The following is a 25,207-nucleotide window of genomic DNA, read 5'->3' as shown; positions in this document are numbered from 1 at the left end:
AAATGACCCTTTTGTTCATAAATGCTGATACACCGAAGAAAGGTTAAAAAGAATGCTTTCAAAAGAATGTTTATTAGATACAGAAAAAATAATATGATTTTCTGTCTACTTGTCGTCTGTTTTGCTTCAATAAAAAACAAATTTTTACAAGTTTTTATTAACTTTAAACTGGGTGTATTTATATTAATTTTCTCAAATTAAATTTTCAACAAGTTTTGTTAAAAAGTCTTCCGCACTTATTATCCATTTAACAAAGTAATTGAACAACACCAAAAAACAAAAAAATTTGTGTTTTATGTTGGATATCTTAAAAACGACTGGAGTTATAGTTCTGGGACTTGTTTTATCCTATTTCCAGCTCAAATTACATAAGATATCACCAAACTTTACTCCTTAATTTGGGTCCCAAAAATTACAATAGGGCTTTTTTTTATTAGAAAAGCTAGAATAAAGTGAAATCTTTCGCTAGCCATAACTCACAAAGTGTTTCCACACCTATGTTTATATGAATTTTTTTCATTATTTTCATCAGTAGAACAAGTCCTGAAAGTTTCTCAGTTTTTTGTGAGACAGCCTGTTTATAAAAATATTTTATTTTTTTACATATACTAAAAATATATATATATATAAATACACAACTATATATAGTTGTGTACAACTATATACAACTATACATATAGTATACAATACACATGTATACTATACACATATAGTATAGTATACACAACTATATATATAGTTGTGTATACACAACTATATATATAGTACACAACTATATATATTGATACACAACTTTTCATATTAATTCCATTCTAGATTTTTCCTGAAAGGGAATAAAGTTTTTTTTTCTTTTTCTGTCCAGCTTTATTCTTCTCATCATACTGAACAGATGAGAATTAAACCTGAAATTACTTATAGAACACTCACTATTTTCAGAGAACACTGATTGATGTATGTCAGATTCAGTTCTTCTCTCAAAGCCATTCAAGCAACTCTGTCTAAAGACACTAGTTTATTTTCCTACGTATAAATCACAAAAACAGTAAACTTTTACTACTACTGAATTAATACGTTTGTTCACATGACAAAATGAAATTAAGTACCTAGTTTTCCAAATTTCTATTAGAACTAAAACATAAAAGAAATTACAGGTACAAAAAAAAAAGATTGTATAATTTTTTCCAATTCTTGGTTTTCCCATTATGTGAGAAAATCCAGATATGATAAGTTCTAATATTAAATTAATCTTTACTTCAAAAAATTAATCATAAAAAATTCATAGTATTTATTTTAATTTATAATATTGTAATTACTAGTTATGCATTTTCAGGTATACGATGTATGAATTGAAAATAAAATACTGATGAATGAATTTCATACATCAGTACATAAACTCAAGGAAAAGCGTCAACCAACATGAAAACTAAGTTGATATCAGCTTCAATTCTTAAGGCACATGTTTCAATATACGTTATTATATTAATAACAAACAACAAAAATTTGAAATAATGTTTGTTTAGTTTACTTCATTATCAAATTGCACTGGTTTAAAAAAGTTACAAAGTTTTGACAATGGTTGTCTTGTAAATATTTATTACAACTATAAATATCTTGATACCAGTACTAATTTTTGTTTGCTGAATAATGAAAAAACTATTAATTACAAGTACATACCTCCCACATGAATAATTCACGCATACTACTACTATTAAGTAATAAGAGGTATTACATACATACTAATAATTAATACATACCTCCCACTGTTCAAATCTGGAGTCAAGAGCTAACGCCAACTGATCAAGCTGTTCATCTCTGCTGCATTTTTCTGCAACAAGCTCAGCTATCTGCCTACGTAAAGCCACATTTTGCTCTTCCAGCTGTTCAATATTTTCTGTAAAAAATTTTAATCAATGTTATATATAGACTATGATGTTATCATAAATAATAAAGTAATAAAAAAGGGCTGTCTACACAATTTTTGGAACAGATTTGTTAATGAAAGTTTAATAAAGTATTTTTATCCTGAAAAGAAATTGTAATTAAAAATGTTTTATCATGTCATATTTTTGAGTTATCTTGCCATTTTTTATGCACAATATGATTAGTGTAAGTAATTGCAGAATAAGTAAAAGTTGCATTAAAAATATGACAGCACCCTAACCACAGTTTAACTAATGAATCATCGTGAAATAATATTTCTAAAACATTTAAACTTGCAGTGTAGCTAAAGCCATTGATGGTTAAACTTGTGCAGTAGAACATGTTAAATTGTGCAAGTTGAGTTAGTTATTGTCCATTAGTTTTTTCGGTTCATCAGTTTTAGGTTATTTTCATAAATTAATCAAATGTTGAAATAGTGGGATTTTTACGTCAGCCAGCAAACGTGTTTCTGTAAAAATTCTCCAAATGTTTTTTGTTATGTCTGTGGTGAGTTCACCATAAAGAGAAATGCCAATTTCAAGACTGATGAAATCTGCATATGGGCTTTATTTTGGTTGTCCACTGGGAGAACTAAACAAACAATGGGCATAGCATACAACATGTATTAGGTGTTATCTTAAGCTCACACAATGATTACAAGGGAAAAAGAAGCATTTGCTTTTTGCTATACCTGGGATTTGGCACAAACAAAATCACTATGACAACTGCTTAAACAAACGCCACTCTTCAAAGAATTAAAGTAATATAGTGTACCCACATATTCCATTGATTATGAAACCAATTGTTCAAGGAGACGATTTACCTATTCCAACAGCCCCAGCTTCCTGGCAGGATATTTCAGATTCTGAAGAGGATAGTTCTGAAAATAATTTGGTGTCATAAGCTTCAACAGATAATTTCATACCAGAAAAATCAACAGTCCCACATTCCATTTCATAAGTAGAACTTGAACAATTTGGTTCGTGAGTTGATTTTATCAAAACAGCAAGCACAAATTTTACATACACCCTATGGAATTTATTGACTACGAATACCAAAATTTCATATTTTAGAAACAGAAATAAAGACTTGATGAAATATTTTACTATGAAAGGCTGTGTTCCTGTTGTAATGTAGAAGGTTGATGTCTGATCTTAGTATTGCTTATAATGCTGATGATTGATGGCTATTCGTTGATTTGGCAAAAGCAAGCTTAAAAGCAAAGCTACTGCATAATTCAGACAAGAATCCTTCTGTACCATTAGCACATGCTGTTGGAATGAAAAAACAATGAATGTGTGCCATTAATTCAGAAAGCAATCAATTATGATGATCAGTTATGGCGGTATCTGTGGCAAAGTCAAATGTATTGATTGGTCTTCATATCGATCTGCAAGATGGCTTTACAAAATAAGCTAATTCTATTGTTTGTGGAACATTGTGCAACAAGTGAACATTGAGTGGTTAAAGAGTGGCCAAAAAGAGACACTTTGATGCCTGGGCAATAAATATTAAATATGTTCCTTAAGTCAACACTCAGTATGTTATTTTAGCACCATTACATATAAAATTGGGGTTGAAAAATTTTTGTTAAAGTAAAGAAGGAGAAGGATTTAAATATTTAACACAAGTGTCTCTTAAGTTAAATGAAACCAAATTAACAGAGGGAATATTTGTTGGCCCACAAATTAGAAAATTACTCTAAGATGGAAATTTTGACAATAAGTTAAAATAATGTAAAGCACTAGCAGAATGGAAGTCATTTAAGGATTTAGTCCATAATTTTCTTGGAAATATAACAAAGCAGAAAATAGAGTGATCTTTTAGTACAACAGCTTTTGTTGAACTGTAAAAATTTATAAAATGTCAAATGACATTAAAAATTCATTTTTTGCTTTTCTATTATGACTTTTCCCACAAAATTTGGATGCTGTAAGTGATGAGCAGCGAGAACACTTCCACCGTACATTTTAAGTGGAACAGCATTGCAAAGGTAGATGGGATCAATTGATGATGAGTGACTACTGTTGGTTTCTACAAAGAGAGAATTCTACAGTAGACAAACGAAACAACTAATTTATTATTTCACTTGCTCCATTGATCAAACATTTTTGGTAGGTTTTATCTGTTATAGCCATATATTATATTCTACAAGGTTTTTTTTTTTAAATTTAATTAACAAAATAAAATATGAGTATTGAAAATATATAACATTACAAAATTATTATACCTATAAACTGATCAATTTAAAAATTTCATTATTTAGCAGTTTCTGAAGGGTGCATTAACAAAAAATGTGATGGATGATGTAGAAAAACTACACTTTGAGATTCAGTGCACAAAAAAGAATAATATTCACTTATGGGCATTTCTGTTCCAAATTTTTTTTTCCAATCTGTAGTCCAGTGTTAATAATGAATGATTTTATAATTCACAGGGAAATAATTCACTTATTACAAAATACTGATTCCAAAAATCTCTTAGGATTATTTCATCCAAACCAGATTTTTATATATGTTTCATCCACAAGACTGCAACAGGATATTTCCACTTTATTTCCACTCTGTATTAATAGAAATTCATTTCAATTACATACAGTTGGGTCAGATCACATCTATCAGATATGGAAATGTTTAATCAACAGAATTTTTGTGAGGAACTTTTCTCAACACACACATCAAATTTATTCACTTCTCTTAATATAATTACAACTTTATTTTTTTAGCTAATGGGCTTGATGGGCTACTTTAGACTAAAGAAAAATGAAAGAAATTATTCAAGTTAGATCTCTGAATTGAATCGAAAACTTACTGGAACTGGAGTCTACATCATCAAATAAGAGTGGAAAGTTAGGCTTAAAGAGTGATTCATATAAAAATTGTTGCTTAGCACTATAATCACATAGAAGCAATCTACCAGGAAAAATTCTGTGTTCTAAGACTCTATAAGCAAATAAATATGTAATATATAATAATATATATGTTACATTTTATATTACATTTATTGTAATATATGTAATTTTGAAAATTGTAATATTTTTCTATTTACATTATTTTCTAGAATTAAATCCTGTACAAATTTTGTTAGAAATATGTTTTTCTTTATTGAAAATTTATCAAATTTAATTTCCAGCAAACCAAATAAAACTTCACAATAAAATTTGTAGAAAATTTAATTCTGAAAATGTTGGTGTGACTAAAGCTAAAAAAAGAAAAAGAAAAGCAGAATAATATTTTTAAGGATCCATTTTTATTGAAAACTAAACATAAAATAAAAATTCTGATAATCTTGCACTAACTTAAAATTTATGAGTTAAAAGATAAGTATACGTCTTTCCAACAATTTTCTACCAAAACCAAATTTCATCTCAAAAATCCACCTTCAATGTCAATGTGTCTCAGCATAATTATTTATGAATGTAGCTAGCTGCTTTCTTTAACATTCATCAGCTCAAAGATGATTCTGTATAAAATTTTATTTTCACTGCCACATTTTTGAACATTCATTAAGGTTTCTTAGGTTCCAATATATGAAGTAGCTAAGGATTCAAATCAGATTGGCTGGCTACATTCTTTGTTCCCCTTGGCCAAATTCAATTCATGTGTGATCACATAAACACACATTTATTAAAAAACCAAAGATTAAGAATACTGAAGACATTCATACATGATAACATTATAATACATAAAAACTGAGGAAGCTCATTTTGTAGAAAATTTAGATGTCATCCCCCTGATTAATGATTAGAAATGAAGGTCGATCAAAATGTTTCCTATTACACCACACCAGATTTTACTGAAAAATTGCGTTGGACATTTGATTCAGAAGTTGTATGAGAATAAATATGGCTATTTCTATTGTTGTTAATATCGTTATATGTAAATATTGCTTTATCAGTAAAGAAAATTTATATGGCTAATGCATTATTTTCCAATAGTTATAGACAATATTTGATCCACTGACTGCAATCATGTTTTTCCAAATGGTATACATGCTGAATGAAGATTTTATAGATGAAGACTTTACAACAAAATGTTGTCAATATGTAACCATACACAGTTGGTCAAAATACAATACAATGGTCCAAATAATTTTTATGTATTTGTGGAACAACATTGTTATATAATATCTGTTTATGACTATTACAATTCTGTTTTAACTTTACTACGAATGATCCTTTTCTCACAGTTTTCTAAGAGTATCTACAAAAATAATTTGAGTATTTCATTTTTCATAATTTCTTTATTAAATATTACTGATCATTTCTATTATTTTTCTCATTTCTAATATTACTGAGCAGAATACTAGAAAGAAGGAAAAGTATTGAAGATTCAAAGAAAGAAAGATTTTTACATATCACTTTAGAACTAACCTTGCTGTTCATGAATTGAATGATGCAAGCTGGATGAATCCCCAGCAAGTTTAGTCATCTGGCGAGTTGCATCTTCAAGTTCATCTCGCACTGATGATAATTTCTCTTTTAATATTTTGTTTTCCTTTTCTAAGAGCTGGTGAACATAAATAAATATTCTACACACAACAGTCAATTAAAAGAATACACATATTTTAATAAGCTTATTAATACTTAAAATAACAAGAACTGTCCATCATCAAAAGCATTAAAGCAAACTCAAGCACAACAAATAAAAAATATTTCATTCATATCAGAACAGACAGGTTTGCTGTTGCATATTATAAAGAGAGAAATGCACAATCATTCACTTGATAGGATAAAAACCACCACAAAAAACTCTTGTTCAGAGTAGTGTTACAGATTAAAAATTTAATCAATAAAAAAGAGAAGTGATCATATTAATAAAAAAAAGAAAAAATTAATAATGATGAAACTATCTCAAGATAAATGAATAAATAAAATCACAACAGAATAACACAAATATTTTTATAGCATTAACTGATGAACATCTGAACATGTACATAAATAATATCGATCATCAAGCCATTATTTACACTAATAACAAAAGAAATAAATCTTAATTAAAAAGTAATGTTACCCAAAATGGTTACATAGTAATTTTGAAAGAAACACAGAGAACATACACAAGTATACAACCAAATATTAAAAAAAAGCTGCACAACATTAATAAAAAATCTGAAATTATATAACATGTAACACATAGGTATCCAATATATAAATCCAATAATACTACTGATAATGTTACTAATTATGAGAAATAGAAACACAAATGCACATACTGAAACTTCAACTAATCATAAACAACAAAAAAATCCTCAAAATTTAATAAATATAATTTATCATGAATTTGTAAAATTAAACATAATAATTGCAATCAAATACAGAGTATCCCATCAAGAAATTTAAATAATTTTTTAATATATTCTACTGGTGAAAATAAAAAAAAAGTTCATACAAACCTAGGTCTGGAAACTCCCTGTTTTTGAGTCACAGAATGTGAAAAATGTTGCCCTCATATCTGCACCAACAGTAACAATCTACTGAAATTCTTGGACACAGATTATAGGGTAATATTGGTGGTTACCAAAATTTCTTCAATGGCTCTCAGTATTGTATCTCTGTATTGTAGTAACATATAATTTCTGTGATGTAAATTTTCATCACTAATTCTTTTCTTATATTTACAAACTACAGTGTTTTTTTATGATCCTATTGTAGATAGTAGTTCAGTGATATTAGACCAGAACATCTTGGATCCAAGATGTTCCTCGGTATCCATGTAATTCCTGGATTTTTACAAAGATATTGAAGAGCCTCATCAAACTGGGAAATTATTCATTGACTTATCTTCTAAAAGTGGTACATTATTTTAAAAGAAAGTTACTTACATATTTCCTGAAAGACATTCATTAGAAATGAACGGGCCAATATTTGCACATTAAACATACTGAATTATGTTTTCTTTATCAAAACAAAGCTTGTTCTTGGCACTTGAGATAGGGAGACGACAGAAATTAACCAATCATATTTAAACAGAAATAATGAACAAAGATTTTCAAGAAAATATTTTTTGATATTCACAATGTGCAGTTTCCAAAATTGTCATTATATTTCCAAAATTCTTGGTTACAAAATTTCTAAACAAAAATTACTTTCACATATTCTTCATTAAAAAAATTGGAATAGCAACTTGAAAGTGTGTTATGCATATACTATATTTTATTCATTTCTGAACCTTTAAAAACATTCAAATACAATACCCAAAACTTAACTGGGGGAACTACTTATATTATTAACTTACAAAATAAAAATATTTGTTATATAGCTTTATTTTTAAATTAAATTTTGAACATGAAAGCATTTCATAATTGATTTTTATGTGATTAACTTTAAAGATTGCTAATTAATATATTTTTTATTTAATTTTTGATTCTTTATTATTCACTTTAATTAAGTAAATTCATTTTTTTACAATTTGTTGTATCTAAAAAAAATTTTCTTTTGAGTTTAAAACTATTTTCTAAGAAATTGCTGAAGATACAGTTCTAGATTTCCCTTTTTGATAGTCTGTACATAAAAACATATACAATTATAAACTTAATCTCAATTTATTGAGTGAGAAAAAAATCAGGGAAAAATATTTTACTAGCCGTATCGTGAAAAAATTTCTGGAGTTGTGATTATATTTTCTTTTTTGTTTATTTTCACCAGCAGAATATATTCTCAAATTGTTTTTGTATTCTAGTAAAAAATACTGCAAAGGTAAAATCACATCAGACCATGATTTAACAATAAATTGTCAGAACACTAAACTACAAAATTAGGAAAAATACATTTTTAAAGAGGTTTAAAGTTACGATAAAGAATGAATTTAACTAATACAGAAAAGAGAATGGAAATATTAGAATTAAATAGTAACAAAAAAAAAAAATATTACAGTAACTTTTTTTATCACAAACTCAAAAAAAATATATTTTTTAATAATCAAAGCAATTTTAGTAATAATACTGGATTTTGTTTGAATTTTCTGAGTATATTTATTACTCAAGATTAATCCATTCTAATCTGCTACAGCAAAGTTAATGTTGACATCTTACATTATTACATAGGTAAGATTTTAACTTGTGAGTGTTCTTAATTATTTATCATAACTATAAGAATATTTCTCACAAATGCTGTATCTTGTAAGTGTTTATAGCATATTTATGATGCATTTGGATATTTAATAACTGAAATAAAATAAATTATTTATAATTTCATACACATACTTATTTAACAAATAAAGAGGTTAACTAACTTCAATGTCATTAAGAAGCTGAGTAATATGTTTATTTTTTTGTTTAACAGATTCAGTCAATTCATTTAGCTTCTCTATTGTATGTTCAGGAGAACTGGAATGCATTCTAGAATCATACTGTTCTCGAGCTTCCCTTTGAAGAGCAGACAATTCTCGACGCAACTCATTCTTTTCCTGTTCTAAAATCATCACCTGTCCTGCAAACTAACAAGAAATAAAGAGTATAGAGTCTTCAAGTCAGAACTGTATTTAAATGTTTTTATTTAAATGAATTATTTTAGTCACTAGAAAAAATTATTTCTTACTTTTACTGCAATACAATATGTACAAAATAAAACAAAACATTCTGAAATAGGTTTCATATCACAAATTCAGCAGTTTTAGTTAAATAATATTCCTAGCTAAGTATCATCAACTAAACTGATCTAACTATCAACAAGAAATTATAAAAGCATTTTAACAAAGAACATAGAGGAACAACTTATTTCAATGGAGAACAAGTAATAAACATTAGATGCACAAACTTTATTGAACTATTCCTACTACAAAAATATTTTCTGCAACATGTAACAAATTTTTAGTTCTAAATCCAACAAATGTTCTAAAACTCCCTGGGAAGATAAACAATATAAAAAACGGACATTATTTAATAATGATGTCACTTTTAACATTATTCAAAGCAATATATTTAATTTTTTAATAAATTAATATTTCATGAAAAATGAAGAGTGAAAAAAAGCTGACATTGAGTAGTTTTGAAATCACAGTAGTTGTAAAGGTTATTTCACACAAACTTTTATTTTGCAATCAAGTGCACAAAGTGTATCAGATTACTATTTCACAGAAATAAGAACATTGAATTATTCATAATTCATTTCAAAAAAATGTTATTTTGGGCAAAAAAAATATTTTAAAGTAATTTAAACAAAGTTACGATTTTATTGTTTAATAATAAAAAAAGAATAACCAGGCATATACTGACTAGTGGGCCCTGTGATAATTGAGCCTTTGTTTTTTTTTTTTGTTACTTTTATGCTATAGTACTTAAAATTACATTAAGTACTTTTTCTATAATGTGTGAAAAGAGTAATAATCTTTTCTTAACAGCTATTTAACATAATCAACATTCCTTTTTTCAGAAACATAAGCGTGGCGATGCACACACTAGCTATTAACTATTCTTGCTAATTTTCAATAGAATTCAGTGTTCTACAGATAAGTGTCACACTCAGTCGCAAGTCTTATTGCACTAATTAAAAACTGAGCTTATTCATTAGTAGACTTAAACAGGCTTAACAAACTCATAATTATACAAGTTCAATAATTCTTATTTATATATATATAAACCATTCAATTTAGTTACACATTTTTTACTGATGAAAAAACTTTGGCTATGGAATCAGAGGAGCTGCTTATAAAGTCATACATTACCAATCATAAACAAGTAGTTGAAGTTTTATCTTTTGTAAAAATACACATGTAAAATTTAGATCCTCACTTCAAGATAGAGAATGCAGAATGCCTCAGAGAAGTATTCTACATCCCTTGCTTTTTTTATTGTTTATTAATGGACCTGCCTTAGGTGGACTGTGACCATCTAAATCATTATAAACCATTGCGCAATGCGCTTCTCAGGTAGATGAAACATAGCTGATCATGTGGATAGAATTCCCATTAGCAATAATAATAGTATTTCTGTTGCCCACAAAGTGAAATTTTTAAGTTCATTTTACTCATGGGATGATTCATAAGTTCTCTCATGGGATGATTCAAATTGATTTCATCTGTAACAAAATCAAGCCATACTGTTTTGCCCTGAAGCCCCTTATAAAATGCTAAGCTTGTCATCATTATTAAATTTATTAATCCTACATAATTATATTCTTATATAAAGTTTCATCGCCCTCAAAAAGTTAGAATGCGTTTTTAAAATACAAAAATGGGCTGTCAGATCATTCATCATCTGGCACCCATACGTATGAACCTTGTAGAACTATATTTAGAAAATTAAATTTATTTTAATAGACTTATTATATTTAACACGCTTTATTACACTTTCATAGACATTTTTAATAAATTATCCCAACCATATGAAAAAGTCTTTCCACCAATTTATTTAAAATACAACTAAAAAGTTTTCTTTTACAGAAACAATATTACTCTGTTGATGAATTTTTAAATAATACTAATTAAAAAACATGATTATCTAGATTCCTTTCAAGATTAACATGAGTACTTATTTTACTCAAAATAGTTTCCAATTGTGGCAGCTTCTTAATTGAAAATCATTATATATTTAGTGTTTACAATATATACATTCCACACAATTTACTTCGACAAGCAAGCCAAAATGTATCTAATCTTCATACGTGAATTGTAGTTGTAACATTTTATCGGCAGATATTTCAGTGAGCTGGTTGTAAATCTCAACTGGTACAGCAGCTACAATAACATTTTCACTAAATGGATTCAGTACTATCTCTTTAAGAAATCATTTTTATCTTCCAAGAAATACTCCACCAACTGAATTTTTAGTTCATGCAAATTCATCTTCATACTACCCAGACTGTGGTGAATATTACTGTCTTCATTATCCAAATTTTAAATTGGAAATGAGTTCAAACAAAAAAATTTTGCTTTGAAGGCAAATAATCCAGATATCAAGCTTCTTAATGAAAGCATGAACTTTGTCTGTCATTAATCACTGGTCTAATGTATTCTAAATAAAACAAAACCTTTGTATTTTTGTAAAGTAATGGATGTAATAAAAAATAAGAAAATGTATAAATGGTTGTTTATGAAAATACCATTTTCAAATAATTAAGAGAAAGTTTAGATTCATCATCTTAAGAGTAAAAAATTCAATGAAATGTATACAAAGCAGAAGCGCAATTAATCAGCAAATACTATGAAAAATACTATAACATCTACAAATGATTTAAGAAATTTGATTACAAATAAATGAATTTGAAACACTTTTTTATTATAGATCTCAGCAGACATACAAAAACAATGTTTATTTCTGAAGATAAAATAATAATTATAAATATAGATTTTAACTAAAAGCAACTTTTAACAGATATTAATCAGATATTAATCTTTTACTTATTGAATTATGGTAGTTTTTGAAAATACACTTAAATATATTAAAATTAAAAGAAATATTAAAAATTTTATTAGAATATTTTTTCTACAATTAATAATATTCAATTTTTTTAATACCTTTTCAACTTCCCTCTTTTCATCAAGTAACTCCTTCTCCCGAGCTTGTAATTCAGTCACAAGCTGTTCATTCTGAACCTCAAGTTTAACCAGCTCTTCGATATTAACATCTAGTAAAAATCGGAAAAGTTTTAATAGATTTATTTTTATAATTATTATACAGAAATATACCACAAATAAAGGGAGAAACTTTCAGAATATTTTCTACTGGTGAAAATAATGGAAAAAGTTCATATAGACATAGGTCTGAAAACGCTTTGTTTTCGAGCTACGTCTAGCGAAAGATTAGGACGTGATCGATTTGCCATTGAATTAATGCCGTACTTATACAGAGGAATACACTGACATGGTATTCATTCTGAGTATCTATAATGGTAATGCTACAATAGAATATGAATCGCAGGATTCCGGATCACAAGACAATTAACGCGACTTTTTGCTATCTTAGGGAAACAAGTTCACTACCTAGTATTCGTACCAGCTACGAACGATCTGTCCAATACGAGGCCATTATTGATGAAATTATTATCGATGCAGTTCAGCGCAGTCCAGGCGTCAGCATACATCTTTTTAAGCGGATCGGAGTTTTTCATTCAATGGTTTGGAGGACACTGAAAGCAAGGTTTAACATTATTATAAACAGCTAGTTCAACAACCTTTCATATTATCTGGCCGCTTAAATGCTGAGATCTACTTGCACTTTCTTCAAAAACTGCCGCAGCTGCTTTAAGATATCTCTCTAGCGCTGAGACGCAAAGTATACTTTCAGCACGATGGCGCACCTCCCCCATTTCTCTTGTGCCGTTTTCACTCACTTAAACCATAAATTTCCCTGAGAAATGGATCGGCCCTGGCGGTCCACATTCCTAGCCACCAAGATCACCTGATCTAACACTTTTTTCATTTTTGCATCTGGGGATAGATTAAAACTATTGTACACAGAACAAAGATACAGTGTCCGCATTATGAACGCGGCTGATCAACTTACGGGCAACGCTGAAGAACTAACAAAAAACAGTACAGAAGCATCTCAAGAAATGTGTTGAAAATAGCGATTTCATTTTTGAATATATATTATAAACTGGTACGTATGGACTTTGATCTAGTGTATTGTTTCTCAATCAAATATTTATAAATTTTCCTTGTTTTATTCAACTTATCTTCCACCATTTTTTTAAGAGTTAAATTCTCTACAAGTTTTGTTTAAACTTTTTACGTGTTTATTATCCATTTAACAAAGTTATAGTACGTCAAACAATTTATTGGCTTTCTTAAAAACTACTGCAGATAAAGTTCTGTCACCTATTTTATTAGATTTTCAGTTCAATCGTTTGCCCCTAACTAACGTCCTAAAAATTTCATTAAGACCTCATTTCACCGAGATAGCTGAAACCCAATTGAAATTCTTTCACTTGCCGTAATTGGCAAACAAAGCATTTTAAGACATGTTTACGTGAACTTAATCCATTATTTTCACGAGTACAAGAGTAGGTTATGAAAGTCCCGGAAAAACTTCATGATGCATTCTGTGTGTGTATATTATATAGACTTATACTTCTTATACTATATACTTCTTCGGATTCTACTTGTAAAATTAAACAAAAAATAGCCTTAAGAAAAATGGCAATTTCTTAAGTTTTATAAGAGGGTGCCTAAGTTATGGTAGATTTTTTACAAATTAAATTTTGTATATCCTCACATGTTCTAAAGATCTTGTTTTTAATTATCTGTTTACAATCACTGAATCATTGTTCAATGATTGTATGTATGTATTATTACACAATCAATGATGATTGTATCAATGATTGTTTTAAATAATCTTGTAAGTGTATTCACATAGATCATACTTTATTTTACACATATCACATTTATTAAACATATCACAGGTTCAAAAACATTTTTAAATGATTTTCAAGTTTTATTAACACATTATAAAGCTCTTTACTGTATGTTTTTCTTACTAAGTTTTCAGTTGTTTTTTTTATTAAATTATTTATGTATTAAATAACTTCTATTTTTCATTTAATTGCAGCAATGCCCAATGGAATTCATTACACTCTATGAAATATGTTCCTATTTCCTTTTTTGAGATATTTGTGATGTGAATTGTTATTAAATGCAATATTATTTAGTTGTTATCTTTATATACTATCTGTAACTATTTAGCTGATTAATTACATTTTTATACCTAGCAGTTAATGGGTTTTATTATTACAGTTATTTTGTTATTTAAATGTAAATAACACAATTAAAAACAACAAATAAATATCAAAATACAAAGCATAAAGCATTCCTAATGCTTTATGCTTTGTATTACATCAAAATTACATTATAATACATCAAAATTTTATATCACAAAAATTCAATAAATTATTTTCAAAACATTTAAAAATTCCCAAACAAGGTAAAAGCAATGACTGAATAAAACAGTTTTAATTTTTTTTTTTGTAAAGAAGCTGTGTGAAGTTTTCTTTAGAGAGACAGAATAAATTATAATAAAGAAAAAATATAATACTAAACAGCCATTTTGATTGTTAAACAATCACAGCCAGAAGAAACTGAGGAATTACTATTTAGAAAAGTAAATGAAAAAATAATCAATGAAAGGAATAATAATAAATATTAAATATCAAATTAACAATACTTGGGTTTAACATTATAAAATGAGTATTTCAAACAGCATTAATAGAGTAAAAATAAAAGGTACAAACTGTTATTTTCTGACATCCCTGTCAAAAGCTTACAACATTCAAAACTTGTAAACTACTGAAATCTCTAGCTCAGACAGACAATCATGACCTAAATTCAAGCGCCTTGTCAATTGGAAACTTTCACAAGGTAGGATGAACCTCAAATTAATTAAACAGATATTTCCTTCCACAAACAAAATGTAAAGAGAAATAGCAGTTTTTTAATGTTCCTATGTCAGAAAACTTTCACAAAATGATTTTTAATAAACTTAAAATTCTAAAAGGCAATAAATATTGGTCTGCTATGGTTAGCCAGTAATAAAGTTTCTGATATTTATTGATTTTTAAATTACGGTTCATATGATCTTTAGTGCCCACTTTCCATAAAACATAGATGGCATGTGTAAAATACTATAGTCATCATTAATTCTTTATTCCAGTATCACATATCTATAACTGAAATTATTTATACAGTCATAGCTCGTTTAACAAGTTAACTCTGATAACAACTATAACCTCTATATAACAAAATCCATAATTTATAATGTTTTTTGGTTATTTTAAAATCTTATTTTATGAAAAAATTTGTAAAGGGCAAATGAAAATAAAACACTGTAGACCAATAAACATTAAGAGTTATAAAATCTGGTGAATAACAAAGTCAAAAAAGCAAGGAAATTTGTCTGGTAGAAAAAGTTCCTACTGAAAAAATATTAACAAAAAGATTTGAAAAAAATGTTTTGATGAAGATAACATTTACATTTTTTTTTTTTTTTGTGAAAATGAACCAGATTTATATAGACGTGTTCTTGCAAAAAAAATCAGAATCAAATGTAATAGGTCAATAAAAGCAATTATTAAATGAAAAATTACAAACACAGGAACATAAACAATCAACTTTAGATTCGTATTTTCGTAAGTTGCAATTGTAATAACTGATTGTTTTACAATAAATAATATTACTTCCTAAATATGTATGTGATTATTACACAATTCCGATGCAAATTTTTTTTTATAAATATACAAAAAAAAGATAATTTTTCTTATAGATTAAAATAAATATATTTTTTTTAATGTTGATGTTTTTAACATATTTAAAATTGATTAAATGAAAATTACTTTCCTTAAAGGTTACAAAGATATATATGTATTTTATTTATTAAGGAACTTGAACCCATCCCGAACATAATATTTTTTTCTCTAATAACAAAGTTTCATTTAATAATGTAATTTTGTGGAATGTTTCCTCTTCATTAAATGAAGTATGACTGAATATTACATGTATTATAAATGTAATAAAAATTATATTCTGAAATTATAAAATATTATAGGATGTTCTCTAAAACATAAAATACAACACAAGCTCAGATGTAAAACAATTAAACATACAGTATAGAAATATGATATAAAACATAACATATGCAAAAAGTATGGAACATGTACTGATGAACTAACAAAACACATAAACTCCGCGCTCCAAGCATATGGCACGTGAATCATTTAGACATATCTTATTGTATGCATATTTGGCATGTGCCACTTCAACCTTGCATATAAACATTTGTGTTAATGGCCTGCTATTAGATTAGGTAATCAACCGATCATTCAGAATCTCCCAAATTTCCTAGACTGGTCTGCTGAGATATTGCACTATCAAAAGATATCAAAATTACACCAATCTGTAAAATCTCATCTTTTCAATTGTTAATTATGTAAGGGTTAGTTTTAAGGGAAAAAGATGGTGGTTACTGTAATTCAGAAATCACAATGGACATCTATTATTTGATTTTAAGGAAAAAAATTGTTTTAATAAACTATTTGCATTCTCTTGTTTCCCAATTTATTTCAATAATTGTTTAGTATTGATCTTTTTTTGTAATATGGCAGTTAAGTCTTTTGAGCTTAATAAACACATTTAAATAAGTTGTATACCTTAAAGGAAAAGCCATTTTCTGTTTAAGTGAATATTTGTTGTTTTTTTTAATAAATGAAGGAGGAGAAAGGATTTCTTCAAATTTAAGGCAATACCTATAATAAACTTGACAATGAAAGGGTAGTTTTGAGAGTGAAAAAATTATTTGAATTTGGAAAAAACTATTTATTAATGGAAAATAATCTACTACAGAAATTTATGCTTATAAAAAACACAAGTACATTTAACCCTACCAAATCTTATGAGGTTATGAACCTCATAAGATTCTTAAAAAAAACTTCTTACATGATACTGCAAAAAAAAAAAAAAACTAAAACAAGTCTTGTTATAATGGCTGTATAGGTATGTATGTACATACAAAAATACTTGTTTTGGACTTGGGAGCATTGAATTAAAAATTTCTTATCTTTAAATCTTAAAAATTTCAAAATGCTACAGTAAAATTTTGAAATTTAAACAATAACTAAATAAAGCTATTGAAAAAGGTCTTAATCACAATGAAAAATCGGTTTACTGTACAATTCAAATAAAAAATTTTATATATTTGAGTACATATGTTTCCTTCACAAGCATAAGATATAATACAAACGGAAGAAATTTACATTATAATATTTTGGAAGTCATGAATTCCAATCACTTCAACGTTGCCATGGCTTTACGTTATAAGAATAATTACCAGAAACAGAAGTTTCTTCTCTAAAATCAAAGATGAAATTCTAATAAATCATTGTAATATATTTATAATGCATCATTAAGAGACACAAAGTGGCTATGCCGATCAAGTTATGCAATTCATTGCACTCCTCTTTTATTTTGTTAATAAAGTCTAACTGGTAATGGTTTGTGGTATTGAGTGTCAGGAGGGTATTTAATTATTTTAGTGACTTTATTGTTTAACAAAGTACGTTTTGAGCATTAAAGAATTTGAAATTATGAAAAAAGTTTTGTTTTCATCTTGGGGGCTCCCATAACTCAAGGGGAAACATTCAGGTAAATTTAATATTTAAGAAAATAATTCTTAAGCAATAATAAATTTAAAAAAGAACTTTTAAAAGGTGTTTAAAAAATACAAAGATACAGCCATAATTCTAAACAAAGGTGTAATTTTCTACAAAGGGGATGATAAGTTTTCGCTAATTTTTTTTTCGTAAGAGCTATAAAAAGATTAAGATTTTTAGATTTTAAATGCAATGGATAACTTATAAAATGATTTAAATTTAAAATAAATAAGTTTTTTTTTTTAATTAAAAAAATATTTTTTGTTACCATAGACCATTGTAGGGGGATGGGCAAACAATTTTTATACAGAACACCTATTGATGTAGAAAATGTATATACATGCAAAAATTCCTATTAACTCCTTTTCTGAAACAAAATTTAGTTAAAAAGAGAAAAATATAAAAAGTAATTTTTTGGGATGGGGTGAATATTAAATAAGGTTTTTTGGTCATTTGTGATCTTTATAAAAAAACTTCAAATTTTCTAATAAAATCTTTATAAAGTGCCCCAGTATAGATTTGAAATTTTTTAAATTTGAAAATCACCCCACCCCTACCCCTTTTTCAAATTTTTACAAATATTTAATACCTTATTTCCCCCTAAATGTAGTGCCCGTCTACCGACTTTAAAGATGGGGTCCAGAATTATAATACCAAATACAGGTATGTATTCAAACATATGTACATATGCACATACATCTGTCTGACAAAAATACTTGTTATGGACTTTGCAGCATTGGATTACACTTTTTTTTTGCAGATTATTTACAATTTATTTAAATCTATTTTTTTAATGTGTCCTTAAGGCGCAGAACTTAAAAGAAGACCAATTTTTTAACTCATCAATTTTTTTTTTGACTCATCATACTTTCCATTATAGCTATAACTGCTGCCATATCAACATATATTTGATATAACCAGGAAAGTAAAAATGTATAAATGTAAAAATATTTCAAGTTGAAAAATCTAAAAATTAGACGATAAATATATCCATTGTAACTTAATAATATAGCTACTAAATAAATATACAAGTGAATGAAAGACTGAAAATTAGAGAAAACCTAAATAATCAAATGCTAAAATAAGAAAATTTTAATTTAATGGTAAAAATCCAGTAATCTGGACTTTGAATGATTGATATTTTTAGCACATTCAGCAACTACTGAACAATATTCCACTGTTCAAATAATATTTATCAAACAGGTGAGACAAATTGATTTGTACAGCACATTTGGATTTTTTAATTGGAAATTCAACTTTAAAATATTCATGTGCAACATGAAGGTAATAAAAATGTACAAAAAGGTTAGGTAGAATAAAAAAGTAAAGTTTTAGATTAACTTTAGAATGTAGCAGAACGTACTGTGAGAAGATCTTTGCTTCTCAAACTTTTCATCATCTTGCTTTCTAGCATCTTCTTCTCCTTGTCGAGCAGCTAGGTTGTCGAGTTCATTTACCAAATATTCAACCTACAAAAACAAAATTTTCAGCTTTATTTGCTTTATATATGTTTATTACACTATTGTATTAAAGTTTAAAATAAAAAAAAATAAAAAAAATAAGTGGTGTCTCAGGGCATATAATGATGAAGAATAGATTTTAAAGTGCATCACCAATGACTGTTTAAATAAATGCAGTTACAGTATTTTAAATAAAATATGTAACCGGCCTCTTTAGCTGATTTTAGTAAAGTTGACCAGAAACTTTTAGGTGATCAGAAATAGTAAAGTTCTACTCTACTGTGGGTTGAAATGTTAGATCTTTTCCCAATCACAACTATGTAACAGTTTCAACTTGTTCTCTGACAAACCACATATACAGATACCTTAGTGTTTACATATGATGTTCATGAAATCTATTTTCATGACTACCCACAAAATAAAATAAATTATTTATATTTAATATGTCAATCACAGTTCAGTTTTTCACAGGTTTTGCAATCTCTAGGTCTAGTATGAGTTTCATGTTTCTATAATGCAAATGGAGTTAAGAATCTGGACATGTAGCTGTTTTTATGCTTTTTCATGGAATTAGTCAAGGTTTTCAGGCTGGTAGTGTTTCACCTACTTTTTACTTAACTACGAAGCATATTCATAAAGTAGGAGCCGTCGGCTTATATTTAAATACTGGAGGGTCTGAACAAAGTTTCATGCATGTACGGCCATCTATCGCCTATTTACGAAGCCACTCCAGTTGTGTTTTGATTCAGTAGTCGTTTGCCTGCCGGTCGCAATGTTCTTGCAATGCAGATTGCAATGTTCGCGACAATTATTTCTCCCGCCAGATGTGAAGTGGGCACTGTGAATTAATTTTTGTGCGCAAAAGGGATCTTCAGCTGCTGAAATTCATCGGCAGTTGTGCTTAGTGTATGGACCTACAGTAATGCGTGAAGGAAAGATGAGACAATGGTGTGGAGACTTTAAAAATGGCCGCACAAATATGCATAACGAAGAGCGGAGTCGCAGGCCCAGTATTTAGACCGACGAAATCGTTGAAAATGTAAAGCGAAAACTGCGATGTGATCGGCGATTGACGATTAGTGTTCTGACTGATGAATTTCCTACATTGTTACGGGCGATGAGAAGTGGATATCCTCCTACATCAACGCACAATCGAAATAGTCTATGCAGTGGCGCCATTCAAGTTCCAAAAACCGAAAAAGTTTAAGCAATCTCCGTATTCGAGTCGAAAAATGTTGGCTACAATTTTTTGGGACGAAAAGGGCATCATTTTGGTTGATTTCACGGAACGTGGATCAACTGAGACGTGCGATTCAAAATCGACGACGCGGGAAACTGTCGTCCGGCGTAATCCTATTTCACGACAACGTGCGACCTTACATCGTTGCCTTAACCAAGAAGAAAATTCAAGATTTTCGATGGGAACTTTTTGACCACCCTCCATATAGTTCCGACCTTGCACCTCGCGACTTCCTCATCTTGCATTTGCAAAAGCGGCTTGGTGGACAACGGTGTGAAAACAACGAGGAACTCAAGACTGCCGTTGTCAACTGGTTCAATCCCCCAGGTGAACTTCTATTCAGAGCGATTAAAAAAACTGGTGCAGCGTTACGAAAAGTGCTTAGAACTGAATGGCGATTACGTGGAAAAGTGTAGTAGATATGTAGTGCCCACCGGGCTGGTCTAGTGGTTAACTCGTCATCGCCAATCAGCTGATTTCGAAGTCGAGAGTTCTAAGGTTCAAATCTTAGTGAAGGCAGATACGTTTATACGGATTTGGATACTAGATCGTGGATACCGGTGTTCTTTGGTGGTTGGGTTCTACCCAACCATATCAGGAACGGTCGACTTGAGACTGTACAAGACCACACTTAGTTTCATTCATACATATCATTCTCAGTCATCCTATGAAGTAATACCTAACGGTGGTTTCCAAAGCTAAACACAAAAAAAGAGTACGTCGATATGTTGTAAACTAAAACTGTAAGTAAAAAAAACCTTTTCTCTAACTCATGAGAGATTTTTTTTAATCACCAAACGGTTCTTACTTTATGAATATGCCACGTATATAAAACTCATAAAGATGACAGCAATCATTTATTTTCAAATAATGTTACCTCTTGTCTTCTTTGGAAATTTCTGTAACACCAACGTCTTTATCATTAGTGAAGTGATCATCAGACTCTCCTTCAGTATCTTCAATTCCTAATTCTTTCAGTGTAATCACTCTTGTGAGAAAAAGTATAAATATCATCATTATAAAATTCAAACCAGAAATCACATCTCACTAACAAAAAGAATTGATTTTTATTCATCTGAAGGAATCAGTTCATGTGCTATCTGTTTTAATTACACGTACCACAAGTAGATTTTAAAAACTGTTGGTAAATTTTCAGACTCAAAAATCTGGGCTTCTATGGAAAAAGATTCAGTATTAGAAGAGAATATGCTCTTTATTGACTAGCTATTGTACTCTACCGTATATGTCCTTACATAAAGCTCTATCAACATTTTGTATTATTATTCTTATTCCTATTCTATAATTCAGCAAACACCTTCCAGTTAAATCTAATACAGTCAAATTTCTCTACAACGGATTTGAAGGGATTCAGAATTTTCGCAGCTAAAAATAAATTTCAGTTACAGAGGGAATGGAATAAAGAGATACAGAATTGTATGTTTTTAAACAACAAGCGATGTTATTTGGCCCGTTTAACGTCATACCTAACTGCAATACAGCCCCGCTGTAACGCGGATTATAACCTGTTCCCAAAAAAATATGTGAATATCTGAAAAAATAAAATAGGATGAAGAAATGCTATCCACCTTACCGCTATATTCGATATCGGTATAAAACCCACCATAAATCCTTTAAAATTGTAAATAATACACGCTTCTAATATAACATCTGTCAATCAGTCACAACCAATTTTAAAGCCTTGGAATTCCCAAAAACATGATATAATAAAACTAAATTACGATTCTAATACAGTAATGGAGAAATTCTTATGATATACTGCACGTGACTCATTTCCTGTAATAGCGATAAGACCATCAATGTGCTGACTGTAAAAGTTATCTGAATGTTATAACGTATTGTGATTTATGTCAAGCTGTTTTTACTGTGTTTATATCAGTATCATTAAGTTTTATTAAGTTGGTTAATTTATTATAATTTGTAGTATTTGTTTTCGTTCATATTTTCCTAGCATGTAGTCTAAACAAAAAACGTATTCTGTAAAGGAAAAATTAGAAATTATTGAAAAGATTAAAGCAGGTCGTTCGAAAGCCAGTTTATCCCCGGAATTCGGTGTGCCTGAAGGTACTATACGTGGTTGAGTGAAAAAATAAGATAAATTGCGTTCTTTTATTAATTCGGTAGATGAAACAGTCTTTAAGGTTTTAAACCCGTAACGTCGATATAAGAAGCAAGATTGTCTGAAAGCAATAACATTTTTTGATTATTTTTAATAAATTCTTTCTCCCTAGAACGAATTTCCTCTTCAAAAAGTTTAGCAGTCATCTACGCTGTTTTTACTCTTGCGATACTTGACCGGTAGGGTTTTTACATTTTTAAAACATCTCGGTTTTATAGATTTTTCGATAACTAACAAAGGACATTTCCCAGTCCCTGTCATATTAGTAGAGACAAAAACAGTGATTCGTTCTTTTGAAAGTTATACGCCTATACATTTTCTTTCTCCTTTGAATTCTAATGTTTTATCGGGAGCGCTTTAAAAGGAGTCATGCTTCATCAGCAATGAATATCATTTTTCTTATAACCATGACATTTTTTAAACCTGGTCTCAAGAAACCGTGCAGCAAAGCGTGTTTTTTACATCACTTAAATATTGTGTTATTTGACTTGTGACCATATCAATTCTATCGGGTTAAAATTGCAGTAGTATGGAAGAAGACGCAACACGAGACATTTTATTGCTTTTGCGATTTCATCTAGTTTATAATGACTATATTTTTGTTTAACCGATTTTACTATTTTTAAAAGTTGTATTTTAAATACGTCTTCGGTGTATGCGATTATCTTCAACATTTTTCAACATTATCTTCAACATTCAGCAATTTTCGATTTTCGGGTAGAAAATGTTTAAACCACTGCATAAAATTATCACTATTCATTTCATCGTGATACTCACTCTTCGGAAGATCTGAATTCAAATATCCATAAACCACCGTCCAAAAATCTATTTTCACTTCCTACGTGCGTTATTCTATTAATCGTTTACCTTTTCCAACCGGGGTTTTCACCCCGGGTTGGGTTTCTACCCATTCTTTTCCAGTACATGTCCCACATTAAACCAAGATTCACCTAGATAAATTATTTTACCCTCTTCATGAAATCGCTTAATTTCATTTAAATATTCCCTACGCCTCGAAATAATATCTTCGCATTTAAAGGTTAAAGAATTTTTTTTGGACATAAAACGAAAATCAATGATTTTAAAACAATGTAATATTATACTTGTAAAAAACCAACACTTCAGAATTGTTATTCAAGGCATTTAATAATTTGGTTAAGTTACGAAGCTCGTTACTGAAATAAATCGAATGAATTTTTTTCTGATGACGGTTTTAGTAATATCGTCCAACTTTACGAATCGTTTTAGGGCTAAAATTTTTGCCATCAGTTTTGTGTTTCTATTACATTAAAAACTGTTCTTTCGCTAATGGTTTTTATGTTATTTGCTTTCCGAGCAATATCTCTGACTGTAGTTTCAGAGTTATTCTTGTTTTAAATTTATATACGTTGCTGATTATTTTTTTCAGAGTTTCTAAACGGTTTTCCCAGTTCTGCCTCACGACAGAACCTCTTATTGTTAAAACCCGACTGGCACAAAAACACATAATAAATTAAAATTAATGAAAATAATACGGAATAAACTGTTAAAAAATGAACTAAAAAACTGTATCGTACCGTACAGACTAACACGATAACTGAAATACTTTCTTCTATTGAACTGAATAATGGTATATAGCATTACAAATGTTATCGTTACTAAATATCAATAACAAAGACTCAACAAAATTTTTAATTGCTATCATCAGAATTCCATGGCGCCAAACTAGTGATAGCTTACAATACATTATTATACGTGTAACTGCACTTGCAAAAGGGAGTGACAGAATTTCTCAGTCTCAACTACTACTGAGATATTACTCATACATACTGAATTCATATTTATATTTGCGAGACAAGGTTTCGGTTTCGTGAGACAAGGTTTAGAACACGCAATTTTTAACCAGTCATTAGTGGATAATTAAAAGATATTGATCTTTTAATTATCCACTAATTTTAGGGAGGAAATGTTGTATCGTTGCTTAAATTTGTCTACCCAACCATCAGTAGCTTTAAATTTATCGTTCCCCGATCTTTCTGTTTGACTTCGTAAAAACGATCAGTTTATTGGGAAAAAGATTAGTTTTTGTCAAAACCTCTTTAAAAAAAAGCTTGATCAATTTGTTCAAAAACCAGTTTTAGAAATATTTTAAAATAATTACTCCCTTCTCAGTAAGCTAACTGAATTTTTCTTTATTTTCCATTTTTTGCTTACGGATGAGCTCGCTAGTAGTGTAAAAATGCCGGTTCTGAATTACATTGATCTTTTATCTTTCAAGATCAACCCCTTCATCATCTTTCCTGTCAAGGTCACCCACTCCAACCACCTCTGATCATCGGCTAAAAAACAAAGATTACGTCATCGGCTAAAAATAAATTTCTAAGAATAAAACATTA

General features: G+C 28.8%; 1 protein-coding gene across 1 annotated transcript in view; it reads right to left on the bottom strand.

Moving 5' to 3' along the window:
• The window catches only part of Cep290 (Centrosomal protein 290kDa), a 220,744-nt gene that overhangs the window by 164,286 nt on the left and 31,251 nt on the right, over positions 1-25,207 (bottom strand). Inside the window, exons 2-6 of the mRNA XM_075382073.1 lie at positions 19,359-19,464; positions 12,375-12,484; positions 9,153-9,356; positions 6,293-6,428; positions 1,755-1,891 (exon numbers count right to left, since the gene is read on the bottom strand). Of these exons, the coding sequence (XP_075238188.1) occupies positions 1,755-1,891; positions 6,293-6,428; positions 9,153-9,356; positions 12,375-12,484; positions 19,359-19,464 (693 nt within the window). The remainder of the gene's footprint in view (positions 1-1,754; positions 1,892-6,292; positions 6,429-9,152; positions 9,357-12,374; positions 12,485-19,358; positions 19,465-25,207) is intronic.

Source organism: Lycorma delicatula, chromosome 1 (assembly GCF_047948215.1).
Source record: "Lycorma delicatula isolate Av1 chromosome 1, ASM4794821v1, whole genome shotgun sequence".
In the NCBI taxonomy this organism is placed as follows: Eukaryota; Metazoa; Arthropoda; class Insecta; order Hemiptera; family Fulgoridae; genus Lycorma; species Lycorma delicatula.
This window is presented reverse-complemented; position numbering and strand designations above follow the sequence as displayed.